The sequence below is a fragment of the Bombyx mori genome, chromosome 17 (assembly GCF_030269925.1).
Source record: "Bombyx mori chromosome 17, ASM3026992v2".
Lineage (NCBI taxonomy): Eukaryota > Metazoa > Arthropoda > Insecta > Lepidoptera > Bombycidae > Bombyx > Bombyx mori.
The window spans coordinates 10,605,453-10,633,055 of NC_085123.1; the positions used below are offsets into that span (position 1 = coordinate 10,605,453).

General features: G+C 35.9%; 1 protein-coding gene across 1 annotated transcript in view; it reads left to right on the forward strand.

Annotated features, from left to right (window-relative positions):
• The first annotated feature begins 230 nt into the window (after positions 1 to 230).
• Positions 231 to 27,603, forward strand: part of LOC101741321 (uncharacterized) — a 29,101-nt gene continuing 1,728 nt past the window's right edge. The window contains exons 1-3 of the mRNA XM_004932442.5: positions 231 to 526; positions 23,309 to 23,414; positions 24,692 to 24,793. Of these exons, the coding sequence (XP_004932499.1) occupies positions 23,399 to 23,414; positions 24,692 to 24,793 (118 nt within the window). The 5' untranslated portion in view covers positions 231 to 526; positions 23,309 to 23,398. The remainder of the gene's footprint in view (positions 527 to 23,308; positions 23,415 to 24,691; positions 24,794 to 27,603) is intronic.

The following is a 27,603-nucleotide window of genomic DNA, read 5'->3' on the forward strand; positions in this document are numbered from 1 at the left end:
GTGATTGAAGAGGAAGGTTTATTGTATAATAACATCCATTAATTGTGGAGAAATCAATAATAAATTCCAGTTACCGAGGCGAAGCGAGGGCGGGTCGCTAGTTAAGTTATAAAACATATTTCATAGTAAGTAGGTTCATCTACTAAAACTGTCGAACGATGGTCATTAAATGTTAAAGTTACAAGGGTGAAAACAGAATCTGTATAAAGCGCGCGTCGTCGGGAGAGGCAGGGCACACCCGGGAGTCGGCGGGAGTCAGATCGCAGCAGTGCTCTCCCGGACCGCGGCTCGGCAGGACTATTTATTGCGCTGACAGTCTCCCGCCACACGATCTAACTTCGACAACAATCGCACAATGGGTACATATCAGATCGCTTCGGCCGGTGCTATGAGCGGCCCCGTGCTTCTGTCGTAACCGTGTCGAGTGCCGGACAAATCCGAATCTTATGACGTTTGCTATGTTCGATAACGCATTATTGTGGATAGTTTAACGTACATACATACATCATTAATTTCAAGGATACAGGTAACATTTAAAATATTTTGTAGGTTAGAAGAAAAAAAAAGAAAAAAATGTTTTTTTTAAATATAATATTTGACATTAAATGGCAAATATTTTTATGTATCATGTTTTGAAAGTAAATATTTATTTTAATGATTTGAATCAACATAAAAGTATTTTTGATGATGAAACATTTATTCCTTATATTTATTCTTATATGAATTATGCACTCTACGAGTAATTTCCAAGTATGATCATTCTATCATTTCAAACTCTTACAATAGTTATAGTATTAACGAGAGCCAACACAATCAAAATGTTTATTATTAAAAAATTATGAAATCTCTTAAACTGTTTTAATTTTCTTTGTTTATTTTTAACACTACAAAATTAAATGAATATGAAATAAATCATATTTTTTTAAATACATTAATTTAAAGCTTCGTTTCGCTTGAAATTTCACAGTCAATAATAGACCCGCTATTTCTGGACACGGTCCCGCTTAAGGCACGCTTTGTGAATTTATAAATTTTCATCATTGATTTATAGTTCAAGGCGATGTTGATATTATATTTGTACATTATTCTATTTAAATATTATATGACTACTGATTATCATTTAAACCTTCTTATTTAAAGGTATACCCACCCGTACACATACATATGTGAACAAATACAGCATTTCCGATGTATCTCCAGCTTCAAACAAATTTTAGTTCATCAGAGATATATATAATATACTAGCTGACCCGGCAAACATTGTTTTGCCATATATAAGTGTCTAGGGAATTTCTAGTGTAGAAAAAAAAACTAACTTATTGTAAGTGTGTAAGGATGTGGTAAATGAGTGAAAGAGGTATGTAGTGCTGTGAACGATGAGGGAATATATAATAAAAATAACAAAACCTCATTCAATCACATAATACCTCATTATAACAAAAAAAAAGGCCAAATAAAAAAAAAATTTTAGGGGTAGACAACCCTAATCACTTAGGGGTATGAAAAATAGATAGTAGCCGATTCTCAGGCTTACTGAATATGCATTAAAAATTTCATGAGAATCGGTCAAGCGGTTTCGGAGGAGTATGGGAACGAACATTGTGACACGAGAATTTTATATATTAGATATATTTTTTTTATTGCCTTTGTAGGCAGACGAGCATACGGCCCACCTGATGGTAAGTGGTCACCGTCGCTCATGGACGTCAGCAATGCCAGGGGCAGAGCCAAGCCGCTGCCTACCATAAAGTACTCTCCGGAAGCCTCGTTTGGAGAAGGACATGTCATAGCGCTAGGAGGGTGTGTGTGAGCGCCGTGGAGGCTTATATAGTGAACATTGTTACATATGTTTTCTCGTATATTTATGCGCCAAAATAAATATTTTATTATCTTTCAGAGAAAAGATGGGAACTAGTAGGTACAAAGTATCCAATTGTATACAAGATAAATTATAATTCACAGCGTAGGTGTATTTCAAAGACTCATTCCAACGTTGACGTCAAAAGTTCTCGGCGATTATGACCACTTACTAAGCATAGAAATGACATCCGAGAGATGTGACGCAGAGATCTATTCACAAAACTAGACAAGTACGTTCATCGAAGGGAACAAAGCTCTCTATGATTACGGATAAGAATAAGTAAAACGTTAAATAAATAAAAAAAAACAATTTCTAAATACGCTTCTAAAGACTCTCAACAACTAGACTATTTATATTATTTATAGGTGGATGTTTTAAACAATTCCACTTTGACATACTACTAAATTAATTAGCAACTATTTAAAATGTTTGTTTTTAAGTAACTGGTGTAACATCTTGTGAGTCCGCACGGGTACGTACCACCACCCAGCCTATTTCTGCCGTGCAGCAGTAATGCGTTTCGGTTTGAAGGCTGGGGCAGCCGTTGTAACTATACTGAGACCTTAGAACTCATGTCTCAAGGTGGGTGGCGGCATTTACGTTGTAGATGTCTATGGGCTCCGGTAACCACTTACATCACGGACCTTAAGTAATAAAAAATAGAGTAGATACCAGGAGAAATCACAGTAATATAAACATGTGAACGAGCTTACGCACTACCAAGTATTAATTCACTACTAGAGCCTATAGACATCACAACGTAAATGCTACCCTCACCTTGAGACATGACGTCTCATCTCGCAAATTGGAACACATTAATGCTTTGTGACCGAAATAGGCACGTTTTTTTTTTATTGCCCTTGTAGGCAGACGAGCATACGGCCCACCTGATGGTGAGTGGTTACCGTCGCCCATGGACTTCAGCAATGCCAGGGGCAGAGCCAAGCCGCTGCCTACCGTTGGTGGCACATACGCCTGCGAGTTCCCATGATGCCTTACAATCAGTATAATGACAGTGTCTTAAAACATATATCATTTAGATAAACTTTCGTTTTGGATCTTGCTATTATAGCAAGTAGGTATCATTCTCCGATAAACCGGAGACGAAATTCTACGAGCAAAGAGCTAAGAGCAGATGTCGACGAAATATTTAAAACATTTCATGTATGTAGACAATACTCGTATGTATTTGACCATTAATAAAATAATTATTTTTTTCTTTTTTTTGGCTTAGATGGGTGGACGAGCTCAAAGCACTCCTGGTGTCAAGTGGTTACTGGAGCCCATAGACATCTACAACGTAAATGCGTCACCCACCTCGAGATATAAGTTCTAAGGTCTCAGTATAGTTACAACGGCTACCCCACCCTTCAAACCGAAACGCATTACTGCTTCACGGCAGAAATAGGCAGTGTTGTGGTACCTACCCGCGCGGACTCACAAGAGGTCCTACCACCAGTAAATATAATACCACAGTCAAATATAATAATTAAAATAGTACATTACATAGTAATATACCACACCATAATATTTACTATATCTACAAGTATCTGCGGATAGAACCGTATGCCGCCCGTACATAAAATACACATCCGTATTCGAAAATTCGTAGTGAAATAAAAATAGTACTAAAATTTCGAAGTAACTTATGAATTCAAAACCGTCCACTCACTTAGATTAAAAACATTTACTTCAAATGTATCCATGTTGTTACGAGAGACTTAAAACTTTAAATATTTAATTTAATCAGAGCGGTACCTACTTAATTACTTTGACTCAAGTACCTTCACTCCAACGGGTGGATGAGAGCTTAAGATTAAAGGTCAACTTAATTATTTAATCTGTACAATGATAAATAAGAAACTTGAACAATAGTTGAACAACAGTTCAAGTTTCTTATTTCTTTAAGAAAAGAATACTTTTCTCAAGCGAATTAAGCTTAGCGATCAAATAACAACTGATAATTGTAAACTAAAAAATGCAATAAGATTTTTTTTTATTGCTTATATGCGTGGACGAGCTTACAGCCCACCTGGTGTTAAATGGTTACTGGAGCCCATAGACATCTACGAGGTAAATACGCCACCCACCTTGAGATATAAGTTCTAAGGTCTCAAGTATAGTTACAACGGCTGCCCCACCTTTCAAACCGAAACGCATTACTGCTTCACGACAGAAATAGGCGGGGTGGTCGTACCTACCCATGCGGACTCACAAGACGTCCTACCACCAGTAAAAAGAAATTAGGTTAGAAATTAGGTTATTATTAAATTTCATGAATACTGAACTTTTAATTAGTATTTAGTTGTTTCTTAATTTGTTAGAGATCAACTTTTACATCGTACTATCGTAGTTGCGATGGTTAGAACGAAAAAATATATCGAAATGATCATTCCACAATTTATTCGATCGTGTACAGGCTCAATGACTCCAATCCGAACAGTCCAGCGGGCGTTTTAGGCGAGAAAGAAATGCGAGCTGCAGGTTGCGTTTATTTGCAAATTTTATGCAATAAAAAATGCAACTAGTAGACCGGAAATCATTTTCGAGAATGAGTTGAAAAAATTAAGGTTTGTAAACAATTGTTTTCCATTAATTGTTTACAAACCTTGATTCAATTATGAATTGTTAAACTTATAACTTTGAGTACAACTGCTCAACGCTCTCTCGACGACGAACTTGGAGCACTCAATAGTTTTTCCGAAACTGTAAAAGTAGTATTTTAGCAAGAGTTTTATTGCTATCCTTCTGGCAATCATTAGGTAGGTATATTTCGGCGTTGATATTCTTTAGATCTCATAAAGGTACATCGACATCAAATATATAAATGTAAAAAAATCTTGGTATAAAAATTGTCTTTGCTTCTATCTAAATTCGTTTTGAATAGAAAAACAATCATCTTACGCTTCGCCTTCAAATAATGCAAGATTCATCATTATGACCATGACTCAAACTTATGTTTGAGCTACCGTGTGATTTAAGTTAATTATCAAGAACCTAGCGTGTTTTAATTCGAAACTGTGCTTTGGAAGGACATTTATCTTTGACTAACTGACCCGGTGGACCCGGTGAAGGTGCCTCAATCAATAAATAAAAGACCTAAACTATTGTATAAAATAAACTTAAAACAAACAGAAGGAATCCGTCCGACGGGGGACATATCAAAGGAAAAACAAAATTGTAATTTTTATTTAATACCGAGCATTTTCATATTTATATACCTTTTAAACCTTCTCTGGACTTCCACAAATAATTCAAAACCAAAATTAGCCAAATCGGTCTAGCCGTTCTCGAGTAGCGAGACTAACGAACAGCAGTTCATTTTTATACATAAAAAGATTATCATTGAAATATTCGTTCTGTTCTTCGGTTGTATTCAAAATTTTAAATGTACCAAATTGATGGAATGAAATGGAATGAGAGTTTCTTTTTAAAAAAGTTGTAAATAATCCTGCTGTTAAAAATATAAAGGTAAATCTAAATTTGGAACGTAACCCATTTTGTAGTATAGTGACAACTACTCATAGTATGATTGTCGAATACTTATTTGCATCTAACCATATTTTTTTATATTTTTTGTATCTTTATACTAAAGACGTAGTGGATTGGAATAATAAATGCGGTAGTTGTTCTTTTTTTGGAAATATAATTTTGTTTTATATGAGTTCAAGAATGGAAATGTTTTCGTTACAGAGAAAAGAAAAAGAACATGTATTAGTCTAAGTGAAAAACCTAAAATTATCAAATAACAATTAGAATTATTGTTATTAAATTATTCCTTTAATTTGTTTTTTGCAAAAAACACACATTCCATTTCCAGAGGTTTTGAAATTATCTTAAAAATAAAAAAAAACAAATATCCTCAACAATGAGAATGTTTGATTTGAAATTGAATAATAGTGTAATCCAAATGTGTATAAACCATCAAAACGCCCGAAAATATTTTATTAGGCCGTTATGTGTACTTTATTATGAGTGGTTTATGATAATTGGATTTCGAGATTATGAGTTTTACTTAATGGACTGATATTATCGCTTCACCAGATTATAGCATAGAGCTTATACTGCATGATAATTCCTAGCTCATCAGATTAATTTATGAAGAACATGCATAACAAATGTACATACAAGTTCATCACTATTTATTTACTGTATTTTTTAAATATCTATTAGTGACAAAACCCGTTCTTGTGCCTGTATAAGTGGAAAACTGGATTTTTTACTATGCTTATACACTGGTTCTATATGCAAAATGGAGGTTGCAATATCTTAATTTTTCGTCTCTCTAGGACTAGATATTGTTAAATGGTTGGTTTGAATTTAAGACTTGACGTATGTATTTAAGAAGAATTAAAAAGAAAGTTCAAAAACAGAAGTTATAAGTGTAAGTATTTTATTTATTTAACTATTTTATAAATTACGTAATTACGTAAAAAATTGCGTAATTACTGGTGGTAGGACCTCTTGTGAGTCCGCACGGGTAGGTACCACCGCCCTGGCTATTTCTGCCGTGAAGCAGTAATGCGTTTCGGTGTGAAAGGTGGGGCAGCCGTTGTAACTATACTTGAGACCTTAGAACTTATATCTCAAGGTGGGTGGCGCATTTACGTTGTACATGTCTATGGGCTCCAGTAACCACTTAACACCAGGTGGGCTGTGAGCTCGTCCACCTACCTAAGCAATAAAAACAATCCAGTTATTTTTCTGTTTATAAGAGAAAATATTAGCTTAAAGCGAATGTGAATGAATAGAATAAATCAAAATGCTTCATCAATAAAAAAAATTGTAGCGTACATAGCATTTGTCATGAATTCATCAGTCCGGAAACTTAGACATTTGGAGATTTTAATCGCTTCGCGATTTGGCTACAGATAAAGTTCAAAATACGGTTTTACTAAGTATTCAATGTTTATAGATATAGACATCACAACCTTGAAGTCGAAACGGAACGATGATACGGCTGTTCGCGTGCAGAAATAGGCAGGAAATTTTTAGTTATTGGTCATAATACTCCCTACCATTAGACTATTAGAATAGACAACATAATAATTGAGTCAACTATTATCAAAGCCGGCATTCTGACTTTTGGATAATTATTGGTAAATCAGAAAAACGAATGATTGACTTTGTATTCCATTCGCAGTCACAAAACTCTTCGGAACGACATCTTAGATAAATAACAGGTTAACTATTAACCTTTATTTAATGCAGGTTTTGAACCGTATTCTTTAAAGGAGACGATTATATTCAAATCAATCTGTATTGACATATCAATAAAAAATTTTTGTCCAAATGCACAGATTGCCACCTTTGATAATAGACGACTCATATATGAAAAATATAAAAAATATATTAAATACAATAACAAAAGAGGATATCGAAGGGTTCATCACTATTCATATAGCGGAGTTTGTGTATGCAATAAAGCATTTCAATTCCTTTTTATTATTGACATAACTTATTAGGGTAGACAGTCTGCCGACACGCTTGTTTTTCTTTCTTTTAAAAGCAGATAGTTCTCTTAGTGGTCTGTAGTCACCAAATACTGCTTAGCAACCACTGTTCAAGAATGTGATTAAAATGTGCTCAAATATGTGGGTCACTAGGCTATTCTTAATTACGGTATGCGCAAAAGGCCGTGATATCCACTTTACGATAAAACATGATCAGATACGGTAATAACAATTACAACTACGGCTACTATTTACAAGATAAAGAAAATGACAAAACAGAAGTGCATACAGTTCGGAACCAGTAATGAAACTGTCTCCATAATTGAAAATTCGTAGATTCGTTGGCATGTACAACAGCTGATGAAAGAGGTATCAATTAAAAAACATCTCATGTCCGAGTATTTGTGTCCTAATTAACTGTTATACGACTTTCTACGTAATGCCTCCCAAGCTCCTTTAATCTAATGTATATAGATCGTATACGTATCTCCACGAGCTTCCATTACCATTAGGATCAGATTTCTCGGTAGCTGTCCGAGGGGAACGGAAAAACGTAACGATAGTTAGGTTCGATCCATTACGACCGTCTATTTTAGTACCCTCGGATTCGTTTACAGATCCTGTATAAACTAATTTTACTAGCATAATAAACCACTATTATTTTAGTAATAAAAACTGGAATATCACTAATTAGTCATTTTCATGTCATAATAATAATTTGACCGTTATAAATTTCGATTTACAATAATATTTTCATATTACAATCCAATGAAAATGTTATTGGATTGAACAATTCTATTGTAGATCTTATACCTTTAAACGAACAATTCTTGTATATTAATATATATTTATATAATCTGAATCTCGGAAACAGCTACAACGATTTTCATAAAATTTAGTATACAGGGGATTTCGGGGGCGATAAATCGATCTAGCTACGATTTATTTTCAAAAAATGTTGTTTTATTCGTGTTTTCAATAATCAACTCTTCCCGACATCTATTGGCGAATAATAATACTATTTTTCTTAATTGAGGGCAACTAACCGCTTTAAAGACACAACAAGATGGGGTTATCAAAAAAAAAACGAGCAAAGCTCGGTCATCATGTAGTTATATTAATGTCTTCAACCTTAGAATCGAGAAGTGTATATACGGGAACACAAACAAAAACATTGTTTAAAAGAAATTGTTTTATTTTTCCGTTTGTTAAAAATTGATTACACGTGAAGCCCATTCGAGTAATGTACATATAAATCAATCGTGAATACACTAAATATCTACATATATAATAAAGATACGTATCAATGTTGATACAGTTTCAGGTGTCGGTTTACTTGGATACCTGTGAAATGCTAATGGCGGTTGCACGAAGGTCTAAGTGTGGTTAGCTTAGACGACAGATGTGAATTTATGTTATTTACGTTTGGTTTTTTTTACATTTAATTTCAGCATTCACAATCTGGTATGAGCTATATATTTTATTATTATTAAGCGAACATATTATAAGGATTCTTTTTCTAGGTTCTTTTTGAAGTGAAACTTCTCGATTCGAAGTGAATCGTCGTGATGTGATTTCAAGCTCGATGAAACGAAAAAATGAAACATGAAGTTAAAATATCAATTCACAGAGGGCGCTGCCTCATACTATAAAAGATGATTTACAATTATTTCTACTAAGTTTGTTTTCAGCAGATGTCACTGCACGTAAATGCAACAATTCCTGAATCGCGATGACGAGATGTTACACGGTTGATAGCCGTTCTCGTATTTCACTTGTTAAATCATACTTACCTGGCGTAGAGATATCATGATCATGCGGGCGGTTCCCCCAGGGTGAGGCTACTCCATTGCACTGCGCAGTGGTTGATGGTTGACCCTTGCGATTATTCTTATTTTTAATAATATAAATTTCACTTCTACCGTGTGTGACTTGCACACACACACACACACACGCACTTTTTTTTTACGATTTTTTTTAAATGTAACAATGTGTTACATTAATATGAACTTGTAACACGCATTTCATTACACCTGCTTAGACGAAATTATTTGTATTTTAGGGACTAGAAGAGAACGAAATAATATACAAAATTACATAAATACATAGCGCACTATGGTGATATTACAACATCATAACTCTTTTTTGGCATAGACAGACGGCTCAAAATAGTAGATCAATCGGGTACTTTTAGTATGTAAAACATTGCTTGAAATAATTCGCGTTAAAAATAGCACTCAAAGCGCACTACGAAACGTAACTGGTTTTTTTTTTTGCTTAAACGGCTGAACAAGCTCATAGCTCACCCGGCGTTAACGTTGTTAGTGGTTACCGGAGCGCATAGACATCGCTACGTGAATGCCACTAGCCACCTTGAAACATGAGGTCACAGCGTGAACTATATAGTGTAAGAGCTGTTCCACCCTCAAGCCGAAATATGTTACTGCTTCGCGGCAGAAATAGGGAAAGTGGGGAGATCATCATCAGAAGGGAAAATCAAACCAGCAGAATTATAATTTGTTGACAAGTTCGCACGGGTAGGTATCACCGCCCTGCATATTTCTGCCGTGAAGCAGTAATGCGTTTGGGTTTGAAGGGTGGGGCAGCGGTTGTAACTATACTGAGACCTTAGAACTTATATCTCAAGGTGGTTGTAGATGTCTATGGGCTCTAGTAACCACTTAATACCAGGTGGGCTGTGAGCTCGTCCACCCATCTAAGCAATAAAAAAAAGTAGTAATAAAACCTCAGGGTGCGGGCTCACAAGTCACCCTACAATAGTAATAAAATACATTAACAGATTATTTGAAATTGCACGAAATATATAAATATTAACGTGCATTTAACATAAAGCTGTCTGTGATGTAACGCGACAAAGGACAACCATCCAACAAAACTGGCCATTCTCATTGGCGAACGTTATCAGAGGGTACGATAAGCTGGAGCCCGTCAGAACAATGGTTTGTCACGTCTGAAGCGATTCCATCGCGAATAAACGAGTTTTCCAGTATTAAATATAAACATTTAGAGGAGATTTAAGTTGACAATTTTCGACTTCCATTTATGTAATGAGAATGAAATTTTCAATAACAAAATCTTTAAAACACATTTTTATAACATCATGTAACATTATTTCACTGGTACTAAAATTATTTATTATATTTTTCTAGTTGTGTGATAAAAACTGTTTCATTAAATATAATAAACATCTACCTAATAATTCAGTTTGTTCAAGTATTTTTATAATAAACTAGCTGACCCGGCAGACTTCGAAGTGCCTCAATCGATAAATAAAAGACCTAAACTTTGTATAAAATAAGCTTAAAACAAACAAAAGGAAGGAAAAACAATATTTCTATTTTTATTTAATTCCGAGCATTTTCATATTTTTCTACCTTTTAAACCTTCTCTGGACTTCCACAAATAATTCCAGACCAAAATTAGCCATATCGGTCCAGCCGTTCTAGAGTTTTAGCGAGACTAACGAACAGCAATTCATTTTTATATATATAGATATAGATTATCTAATCCTTCAATTAGTAGTGTTGGGAAATTCAAACATCATAAATCCAAACTATCGTCTCGACACAGTGGCGGCTCAAGCCTTTCCATTAAATTTGCCACGTCCGTGAGCGGCAACGTACATGTGTTTGTTATTAACATATAATCTGCAGACCGGATCCGCCTTAATCTCGCCCCGTATGTAAAGTAATCCGCCATCTTTTCCACTTACTTATTCCATTCTGGAGGTTTGTTATTATGACCTTTTTTTTCTCTACCTATTAGCTGGTAGCATAAGAAACTATTCCAACTACGTCCGGACGGGTAGGTGAGCTCACAAATTCAAATTGAAAGAATTTGCTAACACTAGCCCTAGCAAGAACAGTGCTTCGCAGAATCTACCACCGGATCGGAATCGCGACCCACTGAGAAGATCCGGCGTAAAACTCAGTGGGCCTGATGACCTGTAAGCTTTTTTTAGCGATATGGAGACGATATTAAGCGCTTCCCACCCAGAGCCTCCAGTACGCCCAAACATTTTCGGGTTCTGAGAAGCCGTGTGCCGTTTCTAACTTTGAAACGCTATACCTTAATAGGCGAGTATTTTACCTGATGTGAATTGATCTCCAGCGCCCGTTGATACCGGTAATGCCTGTAGCACAAACGCGCCGCGGCCTACAATTGTCGGAAATACGGAATTATCGTAGCCGCCCTACATTCATTTCCTATCTTGAAGAATGAAATCGAAATCTAAATAGTAAAAAAATAAAGGTTCATCGCAACCTACGAATCGGAACGTATATTTTTATGTTTCTCTCGGAATAAATTTCGTTTTATTCATTGTTCATTTGTTCCGACATTATAATAAACGGTTTAAACGACAAAAATATGATATGTTGCTAAATCGAATAAATGGACTAAATTATAGTGTAAATTATAAATGATCAGAATGTTTATTTTGTAAATTTATTAGGTACTAGTTGACCCGGCAGACTTCCTTGTGCCTCAATCGATAACTAAAATACCTAAACTAAATAAATAATCTTAAAACAAACAAAAGGAATCCATCCGACGGGGGACAAATCAAAAAGTTACTTTTATTTAATTCCGAGCATTTCCATATTTATCTACCTTTTAAACCTTCTCTGGACTTCCACAAATAATTCAAGACCAAAATTAGCCAAATCGTTCTCGAGTTTTAGCGAGACTAACAAACAGCAATTCATTTGTATATATAAAGATTTAGTTATTAAGACTGCAACTGTACTTGAACAATATTAGAGAAGGCAATAGTGCTCCTCGTAATCATTAAAATATTCTCAAAAGTTGAGGAAAGTAAATCCGTTGCGCCCAATTTTTTCTAATTAAGAAATAAATTAATCTAAGCTCCATGAAAATTTCAAAGTTCACGTAATATTTTTATTAATTTGGATATAATGTTTAATGGTTGTGTTTAATTTTGAGCCCTACTGCTTACATTTTTCATTGCGCATCTATAAATAAAGTACCGGTTTGGATTCTAGTCTGAAGTCAATATTTATAGAGGAGCTCCAGTTGAAAACAGTGATTTTCAACTTGTAGGAGATTGAATAAATTTGACTTATCGAACAATTTAATAGAGCGGTAGAACTACCGAGTAGTATCTATGTGAAATAATACAGATATAATTCTTAAATTGATGTTATTAAATAATTAAAACGACTGTTATACTTTCACGGTAATCTCTTTTGTTTTTCATACTTAAGCTTGAGAGACCATTTCAGCGTAACCTTAACAAGTAGGCGAGCTCCCGGGACTCAAACCTGACGTCGTTGCTACACTAACCCTAGCAAGAGCAGTGCTTCGCAGAATCTACTACCGGATCGGAAACGCGGCCCACTGAGAAGATCCGGAAAGAAACTCAGTGGGCTGTGTCTGTGGGTTAATTTACTCGCCGAGCCCTTCGTCGTAAGCGACGGGTTCGACGAGAACGATGACCGGTGCTTGGGGTACCTAAAATCCATCCGTCCACCGTTAGTGGATCGGGACGGTAATCTCGCGTTTTCATTGTCATTATATACTTCTGTTATTTTATCATTATATTATTGTAATTTTATTATTATTTAATTAATTAAGTAAAAGACAATATATATAGTACGTAGGTAACCATTTCTCTTATGTTTTGTAAGCACCTAACTTTATATTGGTCGCATTGTGAGCATGCGAGGGTCGATCGTACCTTTTTATTCATGCCCTGAAGTAGTCACGCGTTTTGACTTAAGTAGGACAGCCATGTAACAAAGCCGTTGCAACCTCGACCTTATATCTCAATGTCAATTCACCAATTTACCATCGCACCTCCTGCCATCGGAGCAGAGTTCATACATACTACTTGGAACCGCTGCGTTCCTCCACAGTGCGTTTTCAGATATCTCTTTTGCCACGTGCCTTTCGGCTTTGGAATGAACTTTCTTTTACGTTTATCCAATCCAGGCAACGGCTCGGCTGTACCCCTGGTATTGCTGATGTCTATGAGCGACGCTAAATAATCATAATCAGCATACGCTCATCTGTCTACAAAATCACATAAAAAAGAACTTTTCTCAATTCATTTTTTGATGGCCAATGGCTCCGTTAATTTCTTATCACTAAGTGCGGCGTGAACTTATACTTACCTTGCTACGGAAAGAAAAAACGAACATCGTAATAATTCATTTGCTATATCTTACGCGCTTATCTTAAGATTACGCATAGCCAACCCAAGTTCTAATTGAAACTGTCAACTTAAATTGTCTAGAAACGAATTTTTTTTTGTAACGGTATATATTATATATGTTTTTTTTCTAATCGAAAATAAGGTTGTTTTATCTATTACTAGCGACCCGCCCTCGCTTCGCTTCGGAAACTGTAATTTATTATTGATTTCTCCACTATTTAATGGATAAAAACCTTCAACCAAACCATGTAAGCCTTCCTCTTTAATCACTCTATCTATTAAAAAAAACCGCATCAAAATCTGTTTGCGTAGTTTTAAAGATTTAAGCATACATAGGGACAGAGAAAGCGACTTTGTTTTATACTATGTAGTGATGCCTAATTATGTCAACTATCCGCGAATGGGTATACCAATGGACCGTTTTTTTAAGGATTGAAGGATTACTGGTGGCCCGGAGGCCTTTCCAGTTTCACCAGGACAAGCCAATCGATCGTGCGAGAACGAACACCCGAGCATTTCAAGGATACAAAATCCTACATTTTTAAAACTTTGTAAAGCTTATTAATTTGGCTTTCCGATTAGGGACCGAGAAAAAGGCGTCCTTTGAAAAGTTTAAGAGCCTGTTACTAAATGATTTTTTGAAGTTTTTTACTTCTTCAGTAACAATTTCATTTAAAGAGCCCAGGTTCGACAATTTGATGGCTATTAAAATCGAGCGTTCCCAAAAGAGAATTTGTTTATTCGTTCAATTAAAATAACAGGCTTTATCACATTATTTTTTTTATTGCTTAGATGGGTGGACGAGCTCACAGCCCACCTGGTGTTAAGTGGTTACTGAAGCCCATAGATATCTACAACGTAAATACGACACCCACCTTGAGATGTAAGTTCTAAGGGTCTCAGTATAGTTACAACGGCTGCCCCACCCTTCAAACCGAAACGCATTACTGCTTCACGGCAGAAATAGGCAGGGTAGTGGTACTTATCCGCGCGGACTCACAAGAGGTCCTACCTACCACTAGAGGTCTATGGGCTCCAGTAACCACTTAACACCAAGTGGGCTGTGAGCTCGTCCGTATCTCAGCAATAAATAAAAAAAAACATGATTTTGACTCCCTTCAAAACGTCGGATTAACTCGAAATTTTGCATACTTATCAAGGACTGATGACAACTCAATATTTTAAATACATAGTTAGACCCGTTATTTACTTTCGGCAGTCAAAACAACAAATTTATTTGAGCGCCTTTTTTTTTCACTTAGCAAATTGGAAACTGTTGTATTTGCCTGAATAAAGGTACATTAATAAATTATTTATATTATATAACACTACTTAAGCTAAAAAATGAAAAATAAATAACAGTTTAAAGTTCACGCTTCTTTTACAATAAATTTATTTTCTATAAATATTTCTAGTTCAATTTTCTATAAGAGCGTGTTTTTTGTGTTTTTTTTTGTTTGTTAAACATTTTTTTTTTTATAATAAGTTCGTCTATCATGGTACTAGCACGGCACACACAATACACTGATATGACAATAATCAGAGTTTAAACTAATTAACACACTATTTAATTTGCAATCGTTAAGAAAAGCAAGGCATCGCGTTATAAGAAAATCCCACATACCGGTTAAAGTTTCCCGACCAGAAACATGCAAATCATCAATCAAACATAAATTGTGGGGTTTAAAATTTTTTTTTACTGCTGGAATTTTATTTGCGATGAAATTATTTTTAATATTTAACGACAATTGTTACAATTTAAAACGTTGATATCAAGCATTCACTAAACATTTGATTTAAATAAAGCAATTTGTATCCAATTCACAGAGGTTATGGTTAGGATAATTGAACGTTGACCCTGACCAGTCAAGAAGCTTAATGTGCAGAAGTCCTCCCCAACAATGATAAATTGAACGCATTTCACTTGTTAATGAACCTGAATTGCATTAGGGATTTAGTTTTTTCTTCTGAATAATATTAAAATCCTTATTGTCTTTTCTAATTCAATTCTCAAATTATATTAGTGGGTTGGGGAGGTACCTGTGGAGAGTTTGGAGCGGGGAACCATCAGTGTGGGCATCTGGACGATAATGCTCAACACACGCCGCGTGATCTCGTCGCGGTGCTGGAATGGAACCTTTTCTTGCGGGCTGTCAACCCCGTATGGTAGAGGACTGTAGTTCGTGGTTGGGGTTGCGACCTGCTTTTAGCGCTCTGTGGGGCTGAAGAACCGAAAGGGAGTTAGATCCATTTCCGTCCCCTTAGCACAGAAGGCGGGACAGGCGGGGTAGGCGCGTAGTCCCCACTCAGCTCCCATAGGAGCGGTCGGGTATCGGGTGTGAGGGCACCCGATGCTCGGCTGTCCGGCCCCTGGTCGCCACCCACGGTGTGTCTCCCGAGACGACGTCTGTCCGGATGTTCCCGGGGATCAAATCCCGTCCTATCATCAGGACGAGTACCTTCGAAGGTGGACTTTCGGCGCGCACAATATGGTACCATAGATTTGGTCTAGCTGGTGTGGTGGAGCTCGATAGGATTTAGTCCGTGGTCAATCTGCGGGACGCGCCTCTTTGCGCATCTTTCAAGGCGTGGAAGGAATTGGAAGAATAGGTCCCCTGTTCTCTCTCTTTTTTCTGGAGGCGGCGGAGTCTGACATAACCCAGTCTGTAACCCTCTCAACCGAGTATCCGTAAACGGATTTCCCAGCGACAAAAAAAGGGTATTTATTAAGAGATATTTTATTGATTTCATATTGAAAACATAATGAAAATTGTATGTTTCAGTTATTTTTTGGTAATGAATAAAAATAAATGTGATTAATGTTAGCTTAGGAATCACCTGGTGAAAAGAGGCTACTAATCGAAAAAAAGATTTGTCGGATTCGAAGCATTATTATTATTATTATTGACAAGTTAATTGACTAATCGTCCCAGGCTAGTGTTTTTATCGTTTAAAAGATCGCAAATTGACTTAAATAGTAAAATATTTTAATAACGTAAGCGAGTCCTTGAGTTTTAAGGCATAATTTTAGATATCTGGTGGATTACTGGTGATAGGACCTCTTGTGAGTCGGTGCGGGTAGGTACCACCACCCTGCCTATTTCTGCAGTGAAGCAGTAATGCGTTTTGGTTTGAAGGGTGGGGCAGCCGTTGTAACTATACTTGAGACTTTAGAACCTCTAGGTGGGTGGCGCATTAACGTTGTAGATGTCTATGGGCCCCAGTTAACCACTTAACCCCAGGTGGGCAGTGAGCTCGTCCACGCATCTGAGCAATAAAAAAAATACAAAGTTTTAATTTTTCACACCGACTTAACATTGTATACGATTCTAATTTATTCCTTAAATCCAAGGCGAGGCGAAATAATTTTCCAACAAGACCTACTTTCATAAATGGTTATTTTACGTGCCTACGGAAGCCAACAAGAAGAATATTCGTATAAATCATAGAACCACAATTACTGAAAATAGAACGGTGGAATTGAGAACTTAGGTTTCTGATGGGATGTAGGTGTGCTTGAAGAAAACATTTCATGATATTCGGCTATTCGCTTAAGCACGAGAAATACTTGAATAAAAAAGAGTGCTCTGAGGAACTGTTTGAGATAGTCCGCCCATAACCTTTTTTAACTTCATACCTCCCGCCACCAAAGTTCATCCATAGCTTAATGAACGGCTTCCATTCCACAATGTGTTTCTAGAGATCTTTTTTGCCACGCACTATTCGGCTTTGGAATGAACTCCTCTCCACGATGTTTCGCGAGCGCTATGACATGCCCTTCTTCAAACGACGTTTGCAAAGATTGCCGTAGGCAGCGACTTGACTGTATACTGTATACTCCTCGTATCGCTGACGTCCATGATAACAGTAACCTTCAAAGAAGCCGGATACTCGTCTGCCTGCAAAGGTAATAAAAAAAATTATGCAATACGGATTTTTTCTTCTTTATTTAGATTGGACTGCTATAGGCTGATGATGATGATGATTTAGATTACCGATGTGGCGCGTTATCGTTTAATATTGTTAGAAAAGTAACAAAACGTGAAATTACTTTCAAAATTCAATGGGTCGGAACATCGTTGCTACAAATTCGATCACGGTGCTACCGCTCGTTACGTTCCGTGACTTTTCATTGTTATTTCCGATTGTGTGCGCTTCCAATGTCTCCGCGGGGAGATTGAACGGTTGCCACCATACAATCGGAATACAATCACATTTACAACTTTATATAAAGTTTTATTGGCATAGTTGATGATGCGAGTATGTGGTTTATTTAATCACCATTCTGTCTCTTCCTGTGAGTCTCGTAAAAGGTGACTCTTCCTCCTTGTGTCGATAATTCTCAATGCTGAGGATCGTGGCCTCCTCTAATAACTTTCTCCTGAATTATCCTGCGCCACTCCTGCCTATCCTCGGCTGTGTGGATAGCAACGTGGATTGAAGTGTTAGAGTGGAGCGTATTTGGTCCAACCAGGGCGTTGGACATCTGCCTCTAAAGCAACTAGGGGATGCCAATTGACATTTCATTGAGACTTCGAACTAAATTTTTTTATTACCCTAGTAGGCAGACGAGCGTACGGCTCAACTGCTGGTGAGTGGTTACCGTCGCCCATGGACTTCAGCAATGCCAGAGGCAGAGGCCAGCCGCTGCCTAGCGTTAAGTACTCTCCACAAGCCTCTTTTGAAGAAGGACATGTCATAGCGCTCGGGAAACACCGTGGAGGGGGGTACTTCCAAAGCCGGATGGTACGTGGCAAAAATTATGGCAAAGTATGAATCTCAAGTATGGATGAAGACTTCACGGACGGAGATATTCAATTAATAGATAGGGGCTTAGGTAACCACTTAGTATCAGTAAAGTCGTGAACTCGTGTGCGTACATTAGGGAATCGAAAAGAAGAATCAACAAGAATAAAAATAATATTTCTTCTAATTAAAGCAACTTGAGATTTTTAAATTCAATTTCAACTCACTGTAGAATAATATGAAAAACTTTCACACAACGGTACCTAACTGTCGGTGGAAAGTTGAACGAGTTTGAGAAGCGGTGGCTCTATGAAAACTTTGACCATAGTTTGTTATTGCAAAGTCAAGCAAGATTAAATGTGAAGCAGGTTTTAATATTCCCTCTTAAATATTTATGATAATCTGGCCCCGACCTAGCCATGTTCGTAATTATTCTTATGGAGTACAACAAAATAGGTATTTATTAAACCGTTCAGACTTGATTTTATTATTATTGTACCCGTATTGTGTAGATCATTTAAAACTGTAGAACCGAATATTAGAGTTTACTAAATTAATATAATATATCATCAAAATAAAATACACATAAAATAAGGACTATACTTAAAATCGTACGTTCGGCGTACCTACATGTTACTAAAATTCAGTAATAACAAATCTGTGTATCTTAATCGATAATACAGTAATTTTGAACATTTGTATTAATGACAAGAATATATTATTGATAGCCACGCGTGAATACGATTTCCAATGGCTTGAAAATTATTTAGCCCAATGCTTAGTTGAAAAGGCTGTGTTGAAATTCCGAATTTCATTCATATCATTCATTTTCATACAATATAATTTTTTATTTTATAACTAATTATAGATAAAATAATTTCATAATGTTGCCATTGTCTCCCCTGTTTTGCTTAGTAATATATGAGATCTTTTGTTATAAAAAAAAAAATGCAACAGACCTTTTTCCATGTTGATAAAAAAAGTAACACATAAATATACTCGTAATTAAAATCCATAGTTATCAGTGCATAAGATCAAATTTCGATCATAGGACCAATCCTAGGTGCTATAAAACAAAGAACAAATTGTAATGTAGTAAACAAACCATCATCTACTAGTGTGTATAATAAAGGTTCTATCTTTATTATTATAAAGGTTCTATCTTTCAAAAAGGGAGAATTTTAATTAGCTTAGGGAGACTGAGACTTCGATGTCTTTAAAGTTTGTCTCTTTTTACTGAGTCGGGCCGAAAATTTAGTCGGTCACTAATCTTATTGTCGTATTTCTTTGATTTAATACTAACTTTTATTTATTTAAACTTATATATAAGTATGCATATTTCAAGTTTAAAGAGCGTCGCGTCGTAACAAAACCCGACATGACAGCGTGAACTAAAAACATTCGTAACACGTACCTACAAAGCAGAAAAAATATTTGTCTTTGCCAGGTAAGCCACATTTGTGGAAACAGACGCGAATTGTACAGGACTACCGCTTTTTCAGGTTGGTCTACGTTATTATTAATAAGATGGAGAGGACAAGAACGCTTGCTACTTTTTACGGATGAGATAATTTACAACTGGTATCTTATATTTATGATGATACTACCCTCTTGGCGTCGACCAGAGACGAAATCGAGGTGCTTCTTCGCCGGCTGGAGACTACAGCGCTGGATTTTGGACTTGCGATCAATCGTGATAAGACCAAAATGATGATCGTAGATCGTGCTAACATCAACCAACCGGAAGTCCAACATATAGCGGGATGCGAGGTAGTTAATAGCTATGTATATCTAGGCTCCACTATCACCAACGCTGGAGGCTGCGAAGATGAGATCCGAAGACGTTGCGCCGTGACAAGATCCTCAGTTGAGAGGCTAACAAAGATTTGGAGAGACCGCAGAATAACCAAAAATACAAAAGTTCGGTTAATGAGATGCCTGGTCTTTCCAATCTTTCTGTATGGGGCTGAGACGTGGACGCTGAGGATGCAAGACCGTCGTAAGATCGACGCACTAGAAATGTGATGTTGGAGACGTCTCCTCAGAATTCCGTGGACCGCGCACCGTACCAACATTTCGATCCTGAAAGAGCTCAACATCAAGGAGAGACTATCGTCAACAGTCCAATTACGAATCCTCAAATTCTTCGGGCACATCACTCGTAATGAGGACTCCATTGAGCGGTTGGTGGTGCAAGGGAAAGTCGAGGGCAAAAGATCTCGCGGACGATCTCCAACACGATGGACCGACCTCATAAAATCTGTTACTCACTCCAACATAAATGTTTGCTCTCACTCTGCGAAACATCGTGCCACATGGCGTCGCATCGCGAGAGCATCGGTATCGCAGGATCCGACTGATGCATGACCACGACCACTCTGCCAAGAGTGTACGAATAGGAAGATCTTATATTTAGGAAAAAAATTTTTTTTTATTGCTTAGATAGGTGGACGATCTCACAGCCCACCTGGTGTTAAGTGGTTACTGGAGCCTATAGACATTTACAACGTAAATGCGCCACTCATCTTGAGATATAAGTTCTAAGATCTAGTTACAACGACTGCCCCGCCCTTCAAACCGAAACGCATTACTGCTTCACGGCAGAAATAGGCAGGGCGGTGGTACCTACCCGCGTGGACTCACAAGAGGTCCTACCACCACCACTACTAAATTTACATATAGTAAAATGTTTTAGGTGGCAATTAGATAAACATCTAAATTGAAAAATCTAAATAATTCTTAATCTATTTCGATTAAATCAAGAATCTTTTCGAATTAAAACTGACGAACTGTAAAAGCTATAAACACAATTTTAATAAAAAACATCTTCAAATTGCATTTGTCACTTCTTTTCCCAAAGTATTTGACTCGCCACAAAATACCAATGAAAGCAGCTCATCAATCATTCTGTACTAAGTTCGAAGTGGCTGCCAGTATGACAGAGTGCTTTTTGTATTACTCGTATAAGAATGAATAAAGTTATTTCAAAAAATGACAAATACATCCAACTTTGTCACAAAAACGTTAATATGATTTAGAATATATGACATAACACACTATGACCAGATCATTAATTAATAATATATTATTTCCTATTAAAATCAGATTTAAAACTTATTTGTGGTCTATCGACTTTATTTGCTTCATTCCTCGTGGTTCAACAACCGACAGAACACCGAAGTGAAGTCCGTGAAGATTTATTTTTTATTGTATTATAGGAACTACGCTTCGGAACTAAATATAATGTTATCCTAGAACATACCTAACACAGAATAGAGCAAAATAAAAACCACAATAAGTATTATTTTATCATAGAACATTTTACGAGCTACACTTTTTTTCTTTTTTGTTAGTTAATTTTCCAGACAAGCTCAGGTTTGCTCCATTGAAAGTCCGCTCTGGTGGGTACCACCAACCTACCTATCTATTTCTGCTCCGAAGCTTGAAAGTGCAGACGCTATTGCACATTACGTTAATACTTTTATTTGATTTAATTTTTACATTATAATATTAACAATAAAATAAATGTAAAGGTAAACGCCCGCAAGGATTTTGTCTACGTACCTTTTATTTTCTTAATAAATTATGGAATAATTAGATAGATATCGAGTTAGGGAAAATACTATGGCTTATCCTACTAAAACAAGAACAACAATGTAATGGCTTATACTAAATATTGGCTTCTCGATGAATAATTTTAAAAATGTTCTTTAATTTCACGCAACTCAATTCTAATTTCAAAATTGAATCGCATCCTTTACTGGTCTTTGTAGTCATAAAGTACTGGATTATTTCGCTTTAAACATCACTCCAAAATACAATGGTAAGATTAAGTATAAATAAAGAACCTCACATACGAAATATTTGTGAATTAAATATCACAGCGGCATACAATTTTTTGGCGGGAGTTGTTATTTATTAATTTTTATTTCCTTCGAAGACAGACGAGCATGTGCGAGTCAAGTCATAATAAGAGTCTTTGAATTAACTCCGTCGACCACCGCGACTGTCTGACAGGCGCCATCCTGTGCCATTATTCTTGTGGAATGAACGAATAAATTTTACATTATCGCTCAGAAATACGAATTTTCGCACCCTTTCAGTCATCTTAACATTAGTTTTCATTTCTACAAACTTGGGTAGTATTACTATCGTTAAAACATCAATTTTCTATGTAATTAAGTGATTATTAACAAAATATTTTCGAATGTTCTTTTAAAAACAAAGTTTTGAGTGACGAAACTCTGTTTTCACATGAAACATATTTGCTGTTTTTTTACATAATCCTTTATACGATTAAATTCTTAGAATGGAGTCCAAAGGCAGATTATATGTGACAATGCGGTCTCTGGGAACGCACGGTGGATGGGGTGGGATAAGGTATAAGCCCTGTTTTAGTGGTGGTTGATGCGATGGTAGGGACATGACAAGACGAAATGGGAAACATTTCTTAGAGCACTCCTTATTCAGTATGGGTCCAAAACAAAGTAAGCGAAAAGTCAAAAGAAAGTCTCACACCTCTGTGATGTCTAAGTTGTTCATAAGATTAGGATGATTAACAAAAAAATTAAAAACGAAAAACGTATTTCAAGCGTGTCTTTGATAAGTGAGAAGAAACGCTAGAAAAGTATAAAGTACAAACAGTGCCTGCAGGTGATCGTGGTCCCATATTTTCTGATGAATATCTAGGTGAAATCGAAATTATTTTTACTAAAGTAGGTCTTCACAGGCATTTTCAAATCATAACATGATTTTACCATTGATAAGGAATAAAGTTTCTAGTAAAGTAAAGTAAAGTAAAGTAAAATACTAAATGTATTTCAAATAAGACTCTGTAGCCTCAAATTTAATGTAATCTTCAAATACACATATATATTACACATACACATTAAGTCACACTAACTTCAGGGGTACGTCGGTAGCCGAGCAAAAATTTGTAAGTCACACATCATGTAACAAAAACTTATACGGTACTTTTTCTTCTGTTTAGCAATCAGCGGCATTCACAGCTTATTTAGTAAACCTAATCAACAAGATGTATTTTTTGTTTAGATACCACGATGGAATCGAGCGGGCGTTGTGAAGAAAACAACTAGGAACTATTTTAGAAGATTGCAACCGAAACTGTGGGACATTCTCAATATGACAATTACAATGGGCGAGTATCCGTGTTCAGTTTTGTCAACTTAAATACATTCATAAGATGTAGAAAACTTTATTTATAAATTAGTGTAAGTACTGGTGGTAGGATGTGTCGTAATGTGACACAGGTAGGTATCATCTTGGTTATTTGTACGTCAAGCGCTCCTGTTTAAAGGTTGGAAAAATCGCAATATACAACATACAACTGAGACTTTTGATCTTATGTCTTAAGGAGGGTTACGGCATTCACATTGTGATGAATGTATATGGGCCTCATCAACGACAAAAGTATAGTTATAAGTTAAAATGATAATAAATAATATATCGATGTATGTCTTTATTCAGTATCAAAAATGTATTCCAATTTTGTACATGAACTCGTTATAGTTTCAACATAAACGTAGTTTATATTCATCTGCATCTACTTACTATCAGTTATTGACCCGAATTCTATTGTGTAATCTATTGAATTTCTCATAAGTTAATATTTATTTTATTGTGTAATGTTGCGACTAACTGTAACGGTAAGTTCTTCAAAATAAAATAAAATAATAGTAATATAAAACTGAACTATTTTTAAACTGTCATTTATAATTTAATGATTTGACACGAAACTTATAAAGGACCCATTGCCCTCAAAGTCTGTGTATGATGGTGTATAGAAAATGGTATCTTATTTTCCCTAACTCTACTTAAATATAATTCTTCGCTGCTTTTTAGTTATTGGTGGCACTTCAAGAAACGTGTTTATATAACAGCATCAAGGTTAAAATTAAACTGGACCAAGGTGGTCACGACCCTCAGCAATGAGGAAACGACAGAGAAGAAGAAGAAGAAGAAGAATAGAAAATTGTTTTTAATAGGTTTAATGATAATTTTATTTAATGGTAGTCGTGGCCGTATTAATAGAGTTTCGTGAAATTTGTGAATTTAGTGGTGGTAGGACCTCTTGTGAATCCGCGCGGCTAGGTACCGCCACCCTGCCCATTTCTGCCGTGAAGCAGTAATGCGTTTCGGTTTGAAGGGTGGGGTAGCCGTTGTAACTATACTTGAGACCTTAGAACTTATATCTCAAGGTGGGTGGCGCATTTACGTTGTAAATGTCTATGTGCTCCATTAACCACGTAACACCAGGTGGGCTTTGAGCTCGTCCACCAATCTAAGCAATATTTTTTTTTAATAATAATGAAATATTTTGAAAGGACAGTTAAAAGGGTTAATAATAGTCGTATTTAATGGTAGTCGTGGCTGTATTAATAGAGTTTCGTGAAATTGAATATTTTGAATGAACAGGGCGGCTATGGGTGCTACCGGGGGCGATGGTGCTCGTGATTTCGGGCAGCGCGAACGCTCGCGTGGCTGGCAAGATGGGAGGCTATTCAAACAAGATGGGAGGTGAGTAATCAATCCTTTTATCTCAAAGCGTATCTAATAATCTATAATTTAATAACAGAACGCAGTCATCGATTTTTTTCAATGAAAATTTATTTCAAAATTTGTAAACTTCTTGTTAAAAAAATTGGAAAATGCATAATATAAGCAAACCTTTTTAAACAAAGAATTAACTTGTAATTTTTTTAATACACAATAATGCACTTTTTTGACTTAATGGATCGAGCTCTTGGCTTGTTTCGAACAGAAAATTTACGTAAATTATTATTTTACTTAATCTTGCCATAACTATCGTTGTGAGGAAATCAATACTTTATGGTAACACTGCAGTAAAACCTTACTTATTTTTAGTTACATAGTTTATTTATTAATAGAATAAAAGCGCGTTGAAGCTCATAATTGATTCCTCTACATAAAATATTCCGTAATTTAATGGACATTTTATTAGTGAACCAGAGTAATTCCGCGTGAAGGACCACTTTTTATTGTAAATAGGTTCATTGTTCCTATTCATAAATGGGTATCATGTAATCCCTACATAGGCTTCCTTCCGGTATACAAACATTTTACTAATACCAAACAGACGGAGAGTTATTTTAGGTTCCATACCTACTTTTTGTAATGCTATCGGAACCAGTTTGCTTCTCTTTATCACCCCATTTCGTTTTACTATCTAAATATTTTATAGCATTGTGTGAATATAAAGTACACCATGAATATTCACAGGAATAAGAATGTATGTACGACGCACTTGACGAATGTAAATTCAAATTTGATAATATTGTTATATTATTATTACTAGATGATGACCTAGATGTTTTTTTTTTTTTTTGATAACGCCATTTGGTTAGTTGCCCTCAATTAAGAAAAATAGTATTATTATTCGCCAATAGATGTCGGGAAGAGTCGATTATTGAAAACACGAATAAAACCAAATTTGCTGAAAATAAATCGTAGCTAGATCGATTTATCGCCCCCGAAATCCACTGTATACTAAATTTTATGAAAATCGTTGGAGCCGTTTCCGAGGTTCAGTTTGTATATATACAAGAATTGCTCGTTTAAAGGTATAAGATTGTTGTTATTATTACTACTACTCTAACAATCACAGGCTGTATACACAAAACAAGCTAGCGTGATCTTTCTTTATTTATAAAATGATTAAATTCCTAATTTTCTACAAAATGAAAAATAATCAGGAACAAAAAACAATAAAATGCTCTAATCGACAGCGTCAAAAAAGAAGTTCACAATTGACTTTCCTTTTTAACACAGAGGTTCCATTATCAAAACACGCTACAGTACATAATCAATAAATTTTCGTTGGTTCGCGTTGGTATGAGCAATGCTCTGTATTGTCTGTCGTCTTCCTAGAATTTGCGACATCAATATTGGAATTTGCCTGTTGTGTTTCATCGCGCATCCTGGTATTGCGAAATAGAACATGAAATCAATCCGAGGGCACCTGTTTCTGCAAGTAATGGATTCGTAATATTCCACTGGTATTTGAGCTTTAGACTCAAGCCATGTAATATCCACACCCCCGTTTAACATGGTCACTACACAAGGGGGTCGCGGGTTCGAATCCCGCCAAGGGAAAATATTTGTATGATAAATATAACATGTTTTTTCCAAAGGGTTATGGATTTATATATATGTATGCGTATAATAAAAATCTTACATTTATTTCCGTTATCCTGGTACCTGTAACACAAGTTTTTTCAGAACTTAGCACGGGACCAGTTAACGTGGCGTGATTGTTAGTAAATATTTATTTATTTATTACACCAAGTCCTGCTCTAACGTAAAATATGCATTATTTTTTAAGGGCCATTAAAAATGTCTCATTAGAGTGGGCACTATACATCCTTTCAGAGAATTTTCAACGAATCCTGTTCACACATAGATTCTTCAAACTCGAATGTATTTGAAGAACGTTTTATGTGTACAAAAAAGATCCTTTCCGTCTTACCCGTGGGTGGGATTTATTTTCCATTAACGCTTATAAACAGACTGACAATACGTGACGTCGACACTGTATACACAAGGCTAACAAGACGGGCTGTTAATGTATAGGTAAACTGACCGTTAGAATATATTGGCCGTTAGAATTGCTTAGCGAAGCTTCACTATTTATGAACTAACGATACAATGTGTATGAATATGAATAAATACATCGAAGAGCTTAAATTATATTAATAGCTTCAAGATTCCCAATAATAATGTTAAGATTGACGGAATTATAGTATATAGGTATATACTGGTGTATACCCATTTACCATAATCACTGACGGCTCTGGATTTTTTTTCTTTTTATGTATTAAGTGCACTTTTGATTTAGAATTGTTGACATTTCGAAAAAAAAAAGATTTAAAAAAAATAATGCTTTCACACTAACTAGAGCTCGTAAGTAGCTAGTAGAGTAGTAGTACTAAATAAAAAAGGGAACTAGTTGTCTTACGCAGAACCCTACCTACCTGTTATGTCTTTACCTATTTATTTTTACTCGAAAATCTCTATATATAAAAATGAATTGCTGCTCGTTAGTCTCGCTAAAACTCGAGAACGCCTGGACCGATTTGGATACTTTTGGTCTTGAATTATTCGTGGAAGTCCAGAGAAGGTTTAAAAGGTAGATAAATATGAAAATGCTCGGAATTAAATAAAAATAACAATTTTGTTTTTCCTTTGATGTGTCTGTCCCCCGTCGGTCGGATTCCTTTTGTTTGTTTTAAGTTTATTTTATACAAAATTTTAGGTCTTTTATTTATCGATTGCGGCACTACGAAGTCTGCCGGATCACCTAGTTTGGT